We start from the raw sequence: 9,767 nt of genomic DNA on the forward strand, positions 1-9,767 counted from the left end.
TAGTCAGGGAAAGAGTCAATAGACATCGAGAAAGTGGGGTACTGGGCAGGGGTGTTCCTGGGAAGGGCAGGGTGAGTAATCTCTAAGCCCTCACAGATCACTTGTCAAATATTTCAAACTCCTACTTATGCTTCAAAACCCCACTTCCCATGCCCTCTCTTACATGCCTCTTTCCTTTACCCCTTCAGGGGACCACCCACTCCCTCCTGGGGTTCCTCCACCCCAGACACCTCTGTCCTGTACCTGCTCACATGGGGCGGGAGTGTCTATGCCAGGGTCTGTTTTCTCAGGGATGGGCAGGGCCACAGCCAGGAGGGAGCCAGTATAGCCTAGCAAGGGATTGGCCCAGTGGCCCCGTCATTGAGCTTTTGATGAAGAAGTAAATAGTTGTGTGAATGAATGTTACTGAAAAAGTGAAATTTATCCCTTTATTAATTTATTGATTTATCTGTACAAGCAGGCAGCATGTATTGAGTGCCAAGTGTGTGCCTGGCTTAGTTCCCTTGGCGTCCTCAACTCTACCCCCAAGATATCTCCTGATTTCAACTCTCTGCTGTTCCATCTCCTCCCCATTCCCACCATTCCCCAACCCAGAATCTAGGGTCCCTTCTCATCCCCCGCTTCCCCAACCTATCTGATTGATCTCTGCACACTTTCGACCACTGATGGTCCCTCCAAGTCTTTGCACTTTTTGTTCTACCAGGACAAACAATACCCTTTGGACTGGCAAACTCCTACTCCTCCATCAAAGTCCCAGCGCCAGTGGCCCCCTCCGCTGAAGAGCCTGTCCTAGTTCCCTTGCCTACCACCCAGCTAGGAGGGTTTCCAGAAGCGGACCTAGACTGGGAGGCGCCTCTAAGCATCAGATAAGGGTCCCCCTTCCCCGCATTAGTGTCCAAAGGGAATTAGGGTCTCATTCAACCATTTTCCCCCTCCCATCATTATGTAGAAAGGTTAGTTGAGGCCCAGAAAGCATGGGGAGAGGCGCCCGGGGGCTCCCAGCATTGAGTAGGAGAGGGTGCCAGGTCTCCGTGGTGCGGGGACCCGTCCCTCCCGGCCTCAGTCTCCCGGGGGTTCCGAGGGGGCGGGGCGGGGGTCGGGCGGTTCAGGGGCTCAGGAAGCCCGAGGCCTCAGGAATCCGGCGCGGCGCAGCCATATAAGGACATGTGCGCCCCGCGCCAATCAGCGGTGGGGGCGGGGCGCTGGGTCCGCGTCCCCTGTCCGCTCGCCCGCCAGCCCGGCCGTCGGTCCGTCCGTCCCGTCCCGCGGCGCCGCTCCCGCCAGCCATGAGCTCCACGCAGTTCAACAAGGGGCCGTCGTACGGGCTCTCGGCCGAGGTCAAGAACCGGGTGAGTGAGGGGAGCGCCCTCTCTGCCAGCCCAGCCCGTCACACCCTCCGCGGTTGCAGAACGGGGCCCCCGCTGGCCTCCCTGGGCATCGGGGGCCGCCCTCCTCCCCCGAAGTTCCGAGGGTGCCTCCGATGCTTCCTAAACTCTGGGGAAACAGTGAGGTCTGTGCTCTGGCACCCCACCCCCCAACATCTAGGAGCGGTTGGGTCCAACCCCTCACCCAGCCCTGCTCCCTCAGCCTCTACTCATCTGAAGCCCTCCGCCCACCGCTCTGAACCCCCCAGCCCTGGGCCCCTCTAGCGCTTCAAGGCCTGAGAAGGTCCTGAGGGAACCCCAGCGGCCCCTTTTATCCCCTCCCCCACTTCTGCTTTTGGACCACTTAAAGCTTCGGGGAAGGAAGGGGGCGGGCCAGGTGTTTTTGAGAAGGGTGTGGCCCCCCAAAAGAATTTACCGACTTCTTACACCTGGGAGGTGGGGCAGTGGGTGGGTGAGGGGAGTTGGAATCGAGAGGGCCTACCTTCCCCATTCTCTTTATCACCATCTGACACACTTAAAGAAATAGCGAAGAGGTCCACCAGTCCCCTGAATGTGACCCTAGCATGTGGGTTTTGTAACTTGAAAATGCGGGCTAGGGCGTGGGGGGGTGGGGCACACTTCTTTCTCAGGAAGTGCTTTTGGTTCCAGCCCAAGAGGGCAGAGACTTCTGCAAGGTAACACAGCAGGTTCAGCGCATCCAAGGAAACAGGAGCATAGAGTGATCTCTGCCCCAGAGGGCAGGGGGAGAGGTCCTAAGCCCAACACACAAGGGTTTTCCAGCTTGAGGGGAGTTTGTCATCTTTGTCCACCCCCTAGGCACACACTGTCACCAGGCACCTGGGAATGTGGCCCCAGGGAGGAGCCTGCCTGGGCACACTGGCGACACAGCCCTGCTGGCCCCCAGGTCGCTACTAGGTCAAGAGACCAGAGGGAGAATTTACACATCTCAACTCTGTGAGCTACTAGGAACCTCCCTCCAGCCCATTTGGGAAGCCCAGGGTCCGAGCATGGTCACCTGGCAAGCTCCCCATCGATTCTCCCTTGAACACACAATTCCACACTCCAGCAGTAATGCCTTGGTGGGTGCAGAGTGTTGATAGTCCCCACCCAGCCAAGACCCTCTAAGATTCCTGCTTAGCACATGGGGTTCAGAGACATCGCTCAGACGGCCCAGACCCACCTAGCAGATCAGAGGCAGGGTCAGGACTCGAACCCAGACCTGGCATAGGTAGTGTCCGATGGCCAGCAGTCCTCCTGGGCAGCCAGGCATCTCCCCCCGAAGCAGCAGGAAGTGGGTGAGGGCGCAGCACCCCAGCGGGGTGGGGGCAGCTTCCTGCGATGGAGTGGGATGGAGGCAGGTTGTTACCTGCCCTGTGGGGGATGAGGTCAGAAGCTCCTTGTAACCAGCCCTCAGTCTGCAGGCCTGGAGAATGGGTGGGGCCCCCACCCCCACACTGCACCGGAGTCACCTCAGGGACCCACCTGAATTGGAAACCAGGTTCCTGTGGTTTCTAGACCGTCCACTTTGAGAGGAGGAAGACCCCCTGGCCCCTACCCCAGGCTTCAGTCCCACTGCTAGATGGCATACAGGCAGGCTGAGGTCCAGTGCATACCCTTGAGATCTCTGGCTGACTGGGGGGTCTGGACCGCTGGGAACAGCTGGTCCTGATTTAGCAGGGAGGCAGCGGCTGCATTCCTGGCAGTTTGCGGTGGGGAGGAATGCGCTGAAGGCCAGCTGGGCAGCAGGGTGGAAGGCGGCCTAGCGGGTGGGGCCAGGCCAGGCACCCCTGCCTGGGACCCTCCCTGGCCCCAGCCCCAGCGAGCTGTCGAGGACGAGGATGGGGCCCAGCTGGGCAGGCAGGCCAGAGGTCCAGACCAGCCTGCCTGCTTCAAGTTCAGCGACCCTAATAACACCCCCTCCTCCCCCAACACCCTTCTGCTGGGCGTGGGAACCAGAGACAGGAGAGGGAGGAGATCCGAGGAGGGAGTGGGCTGAACAGATCAGGTTCACAGGCCAGCCTCCCGCCTTTGTCTCCCCTGCACTCTGAGCAGCTCAGGCCTGATCCCACGTCTAGGGGTTTATATGCAGGAAGCAGGAAGTGGACCCCAGGTCTGGAAAGCCTTAGGAAGACCATTCAAACATAGCTGGGAAGACAGAGGCGTGAGGTGAAACCTGTTCATGGTCATTGAGGTGGGGGCTGCAAGAGCAACTCTGAGTCCTTGTCCCTAGGGGGTGTGGAGGAGAGTGTGCGGTGGGCACAGGGTGAGTAGAGGTGAAGAGGGGTCTGGGGTTGGGGCTTCCCAGGTGGTGCTAGTGGTAAAGAACCTGCCTGCCAATGCAAGAGACATAAAAGATGCAGGTTCGATCTCTGGGTTGGGAAGATCCCCTAGAGGAGAGCACTCCAGTATTCTTGCCTGGAGAATCCCGTGGACAGAGGAGCCTGGTGGGCTATGGTTCATGGGGTCGCAAAGAGTTGGACACAACTGAAGCGACTGAGCACACACGCACAGGGTCTGGGCAGAAGCCCACCCAGCTGGGCAGCCAGGTCCTCAGGTTTTTACCACCCCTCCAGGGAGCTGCCCTGCGGCTGTACACACACACCCTGTCCTAGGCCTCCCTGGATGCTGTGGGATGCTGCCCTGGGGGCAGCCAGTGCTGTATCTGTGGGCAGTGTGTGTTGATGGGGGAGGATGACCCTCCTTACTGAGAGAGAGCCTGAGTTGGGTTACCTCTTGTCGCTTGTCATGAGCTTGGACCATCAGCTAGAAGATAGATCATACCCCAAAAGGTAAAAAAAGCTAGAAAGATAAAACAGGGGCTTCCCTGGTGGTCCTGTGACTAGGACTCCACACTCCCAGGGCAGGAGGCCTGGGTTCAGTTCCTGGTCAGGGAACTAGATTGCACATGGTGAAACTTCAGAGTCCGCATGCCACAACTAAAGATTGTGTATACCACAACAGCCAAGCCAAATAAATATTGTTTTAAAAAGAAGGTAATAAGGACTGGGGGTGGGGGATGCAGAGGGTCGTCATAGCCAGGTGGTCAGGAAAGACCTTTCCAAGGGGTTAACCTTCTAGCTACAACTGGATTGAAAGGAGGGACCTGTGCAAACATGAGTCCAAAGTGGCAGCATATGCAAAGGCCCTGAGGTAGCCACTAGTGTGGCCAGTTCAAGGAGCAGAGAAAGGTTCAGTGGTTCCAAATTAAAGGTAGAATTATCATGTGACCAAACACTTCTACTCCCTTGTATGTACCCCAAAGAACTGAAAACAGGTTTTCAAATAAAATTTATAAATGGGTGTTTATAGCAGCTTGACTCACAAGAGCCAAAAGATGGAAGTGACCTAAATATCCATCAGCGGGTTAATGGATAAGCACAGTGTGGTCCCTCCACACACAGGAGCATCACTTAGTGAGAAAAAGGGGTGAAGGGCTTCCCTGGTGGCTCAGTGGTGACGAATCTGCCTACCAATGCAGGAGACACAGGTTTAATCCCTGATTTGGGAGGATCCCACATGCCATGAAGCAACTAAACCACAACTACTGAGCCTATGCTCTAGAGCCGAGGAGCTGCATAAACTACTGAAGCTCACTCACCCTAGAGCCCGTGCTCCACAAGAGAAGCCACTGCAATGAGAAGCCTATGCTGGCCATGACTAGAGAAAAGCAGGCACAGTAATGAAGATTCAGCACAGCCAAACAAATAAATAAATAAAATTATATAAAAAGAGGAGTGGAGCCCTGACACTTGCTACATATGGAGGGACCCTGAGAACACGATGCTCAGTGAGAGAAGCAGACACAGAAAGACACACAGGGTGTGACTCCACTGATGGGAAATATCCAGAACAGGCCGATCCACAGACACAGAGAGTGGGTTCCTGCTTGTCCGAGGCTGGGGAGGCGGAGGCGGGGAGAGCTAATAGGGAGGGGCTTACTTTTGAGGTGATGGAATGTTCTGGAACCAAATAGATGATGGTTGCACAACCTCATGAATGCACTGAATGTCACTGATTTATGAGCTTTCAAGTGGTACATGTATGTTTCTCACCATAATTTTAAAAACAACAGAGAAAGGCCAGTATCTCTAGTGCTGGGAGACCAGGTGGAGGGTGGTGGCAGGGCCATGTTGGCTGCCCTGGGGGGTTAGCGCCATTGAAGGTAGATTAGCCCCAGTGTTTATCAGCGAGAGATTGGAGTTTATCTGTACTGATGGGAAAAGGGAAGAGTCTCCTCCAATGGTGTGGGAACCTCCTGACTACTCTTGTTTCTTCTTTCTGGAAACACTGGGTCTTGCCCCATGAGGAGCTCGAATGGGCTGACCCCAATCCTGTGCTCTCTACCCCTCCAGCTGCAGTCCAAATATGACCCTCAGAAGGAGGCGGAACTCCGAAGCTGGATTGAGGGACTCACTGGCCTCTCTGTTGGCCCAGACTTCCAGAAGGGTCTGAAGGATGGGATCATATTGTGCACGTGAGTGTGTGTGTCCACCGTACTCATCACCCTGACTGCTATGCATGATGAGGTCATGCTGTGTGTGACTCCTGCTGCTTCTTTTTTTTTATTTTTATTTATTTATTTGGCTGCTCTGGGTCTTAGTTGTAGCATGTGGGATCTAGCTCCCTGACCAGGGATCGAACCTGGGCCCCCTACACTGGGAGCTCAGAGTCTTAGCCCCTGGACCACCAGGGAGTTCCCTCCTGCTGCTTCTTGATGAGTGGTCTTTCTTGCTCTTCTTTTGCCTGTGTTACTGCTTTGATCTCTAACAGGGAGCATTCTCTTAGGAGAGCCTTAAGGTTTCTGGAGGCCTTTCTTTGCTGCCCCTAATTCAGCTGTGGTTCAAACATTCCATGGTTTACACCTTAAAAATCTTCATGGAAATTCCCAGAATCACTGAATAGCTCAGTGGTTCTGAATTGCATTTCCAGCACTGGTTGGTGTCATTCTTTGGCATCTTTGTTTCTATGGTGGGTGCAGACTGGATTGTAATAGGGGAAACTTAAGCCCAGAGAGAGGGTGGTCAGGAAGCCGTGAATGAGTCTTGGGTCTCTGAGGTTCCCCTACACTAATGGAGGTTCCCCTTTTCCCCCCACCCCATGTGTCCTCCTCAGACTCATGAATAAACTGCAGCCAGGCTCAATCCCTAAGATCAACCGCTCCATGCAGAACTGGCACCAGGTGAGGGACCAGGGGGAGAGAAGTGGAACCAGAATGGGGCTGGGGGACCCTATTTGACAGGTGGGGCAACCAAGGCCCCTCACCATCCTTCTCTTGCCTCCTCCCAGCTAGAAAACCTCTCCAACTTCATCAAGGCCATGGTGAGCTACGGCATGAATCCTGTTGACCTGTTCGAGGCCAACGACCTGTTTGAAAGTGGGAACTTGACTCAGGTGCAGGTGTCTCTTCTTGCCCTGGCTGGGAAGGTGAGGCTCAGAGAGGGTCAGCAACCTGCCCAAAGTCACACAGCAAGCCAGGCAGAGATTTTTCAGATGCTCTTCATTCATTCTTTTACAAAGATTTCTGAGCACTCATGAGGCGCCCAGCACTTTGAATTCAAGGGTGACCAAGGCAGACACAGTCCACCCCTTTATGTACAGGCAATGAATGAACCTATTTTTTAAAAATTTATGTGTTAGAGCACTTTTAGGTTCACAACAAAATGGAGTAGAAAGTACAGAGACCTCCCATGGCCCCACTCCTGCACAGGCTCCCCCACTTCTCATGCAGTCAGTGATACTCCATAGGCACCTTGTTACAAGAGTTCACATTAGGGTTTGCTCTTATATCATTGCTTTACAAATTATAAATTGGGAGAAGCCCCTTGAAAGAGAAGAAAGCATGATGCTGACATCTAGGGTCTAAAACTGAGACCAGGGCAGGCTGGAACACCTTTTCAAGAGGAGGGAACAGCGAGCTTCTGCCATGGGAACGAGGCGGGGTTTGTGTCAGGTGATTGTGTTTTGAAACCCCCGTGGCTGCTGCGTGGGCAGTGAGGCCGGGAGACCAGTGAGGAGTAGGGGACAGGTGTGGGGGAGAGATGGTGGCTGGGGCTGTGTAGAAGGAGGTGATGGAAGGTGAGAGAGATGGGAGGTGAGGATGCCCCCCACAATTCTTGGCCTGTGCAGCTGGAAGGGTGGGGCTGCTGTTGCCTGGGGAGGGAAAGCCAGGGGTCAGGGAAAGCCGTTGAGTCCACAGTGCTGGGTGGATGGTACAAGGCCAGGTTGCAGCTAGATCACCAGTCCTCCTCTGGACTTGTATACCTGGGACCTGGCTGCCCCAACCGTGACACTCCTTCCCCACTTTCTCCCTAGGCCAAGACAAAGGGGCTGCAGAGTGGTGTGGACATTGGCGTCAAATACTCAGAGAAGCAGGAGCGAAACTTTGATGATGCCACCATGAAGGCGGGCCAGTGCGTCATTGGGCTCCAGGTGGGCACCTGGCTGCTCCAGCATCGGGAAGCATAGGTTGTGGGCTTCTGGTGGCTCCTCAGTTTCGGGGCAGGGTCTGGAGGCTTTGTGGGGGCAGCCTGACCTTTCCTGCCTCCCTGCAGATGGGCACCAACAAATGTGCCAGCCAGTCTGGCATGACAGCTTACGGCACCAGACGGCATCTGTACGACCCCAAAAACCATATCCTGCCCCCCATGGACCACTCGACCATCAGCCTCCAGATGGGCACAAACAAGTGTGCCAGCCAGGTGGGCCGCCCCAGTTCCCCTAGACCCCCTGCCCTGACTCTGCCTCAGCTTGCTGGGTGTCCCCAGGGAAGTTACTACCCAGCTCTGTGTCTCGGTTTCCCTCAAACTTGGATGCCCAGAGGCCCATCCAACTCTGATATTTTTAGATCCTGCAGTCATCACTTTTCCTGCTATGTATCAGTGTGATGCTTTTGGAGCATTCAGGTCCGCGTCAGGCCTGAGCACCAGCCTGGGGAGCTTCCTGGCTGGCAGGGAATCTGGACCCAAATGTCAGATCAACTCAACAGAGTCAGAAAAGAGCGGGTTCTGAGCAGGGCTAGGAAGGATCTGTACAAAAGGAATGTCCACTGTGAGTGCACACAGGGAGGCGGGAAAAGGTGTGGGAACCCGCAAGAAGTTCTCCTCTGGGGGTTCTGTTTCTCCTCTTCCCTCCCTGATTCCTCTTCTCTCTCTTCAGGTGGGCATGACGGCTCCAGGGACTCGGCGGCACATTTACGACACAAAGCTGGGGACAGACAAATGTGATAATTCCTCCATGTCCCTGCAGATGGGCTACACACAGGGTGCCAACCAGAGTGGTCAGGTCTTTGGCCTGGGCCGGCAGATATACGACCCCAAGTACTGCCCTCAAGGCCCAGCTGCCGACGGGGCTCCAGCAGCTGCTGGAGATGGCCCAGGCCCAGGGGAGCCCTCAGAGTGCCCTCCCTACTACCAGGAGGAGGCAGACTACTGAGACACTCATGCGTGCCATCTCCCCACATCATTGCCTCATCTGGGTTTTTGGGTCTTTCTGTGTTTTTTGTCTTGTTTTTCTACATGTCTGAATGCTGCCAGTTGAGACTCTGGGGGAAAGGGGTGAAGGCCATATCCAGACGGATGTGGGGTGGGGGGTCCCCACCAGGGCAGCTCCAGGCATCAGGTTTCCCAGCAGAGTTTAGGCCAAGCTGTTAGGAGGAGGAAGAAACCCAGGCAAGGAGGGGAACTGGCCCCAAGTGGTTTCCGGTTACGTCTTCCCTGCTTCTCTTTTCTCTGCCGATCAGTTTGTGGTTTCTGTACCCACAGAAGTTTCAGGCAGTTTTAATGAAATGAAAATACTTCTTGTTCAGGGGAATGGTGGCAGGGGGTGGGGGGGAGGTGATGCTGAGAGAAGGTCAGGCCACAGTCCCAAAATATTTTAGGCCTCATGGATTTCCCTAGGACTCTCAGATCACCAATCCTGGGCCCTCCCAGGGGCCCAGTGGGGACACAGGCCCAGGCAGGACAGTGGAGTTCTGAGTGCTTGAGACAAAGCCAGCCCCCACCCCCACACTTGTCCCCACTCCCCCACCAAGTACTGCACAGGGACCCCCACCCAGAGGCCCCCACAGGGACCAGCCCCTGCCCAGGAGCCCTAGGACCAAGAAATAATGTGAAAATACCAACTGTGGACCAAAGTAAATAAAGCCTCTTTTTGGAAATGGTGTTGGAGCTGGTGTCCAATACAACCTGGGGGTGGTGCCTGGCTTGGATTCCCTCTGGGGCCTCCAGGGTGGGGCAAAGGACAAATCTCTTGAGTGGGTCCTCAGGACTGCAGCTTCATCCAGCCTGCAGGCCTTAGTGCGTTTACTCCTCACAGAGTTCTATCCTGACAAACTCCTCTTCATCCTCAAAGCCCCATCAGCAACAACCCCTTTCTGGAGCCTTT

The 9,767-nt window shown here is 55.2% G+C and overlaps 1 protein-coding gene across 1 annotated transcript; it reads left to right on the top strand.

The window, feature by feature from the left end:
• The first annotated feature begins 1,228 nt into the window (after positions 1 to 1,228).
• CNN2 (calponin 2) lies at positions 1,229 to 9,506 on the top strand. The gene is made up of 7 exons (XM_052643646.1): positions 1,229 to 1,349; positions 5,738 to 5,859; positions 6,498 to 6,564; positions 6,672 to 6,809; positions 7,698 to 7,814; positions 7,937 to 8,083; positions 8,541 to 9,506. The coding sequence occupies exons 1-7, from the start codon at positions 1,287 to 1,289 to the stop codon at positions 8,814 to 8,816; spliced, it is 930 nt and encodes a 309-aa protein (XP_052499606.1). The 5' UTR covers positions 1,229 to 1,286; the 3' UTR covers positions 8,817 to 9,506.
• Positions 9,507 to 9,767: the final 261 nt, after the last annotated feature.

The sequence above is a fragment of the Budorcas taxicolor genome, chromosome 7, assembly GCF_023091745.1.
Source record: "Budorcas taxicolor isolate Tak-1 chromosome 7, Takin1.1, whole genome shotgun sequence".
Classification (NCBI taxonomy): Eukaryota; Metazoa; Chordata; class Mammalia; order Artiodactyla; family Bovidae; genus Budorcas; species Budorcas taxicolor.

Bases quoted from the DNA above. Each gene is read 5' to 3' on its own strand.
- CNN2 (XM_052643646.1), top strand. From the start codon at position 1,287: ATGAGCTCCACGCAGTTCAACAAGGGGCCGTCGTACGGGCTCTCGGCC. The intron at 6,565-6,671 runs GTGAGGGACCAG...GCCTCCTCCCAG, and splicing joins CCATGCAGAACTGGCACCAG to CTAGAAAACCTCTCCAACTT. The intron at 8,084-8,540 runs GTGGGCCGCCCC...CTCTCTCTTCAG, and splicing joins CAAACAAGTGTGCCAGCCAG to GTGGGCATGACGGCTCCAGG.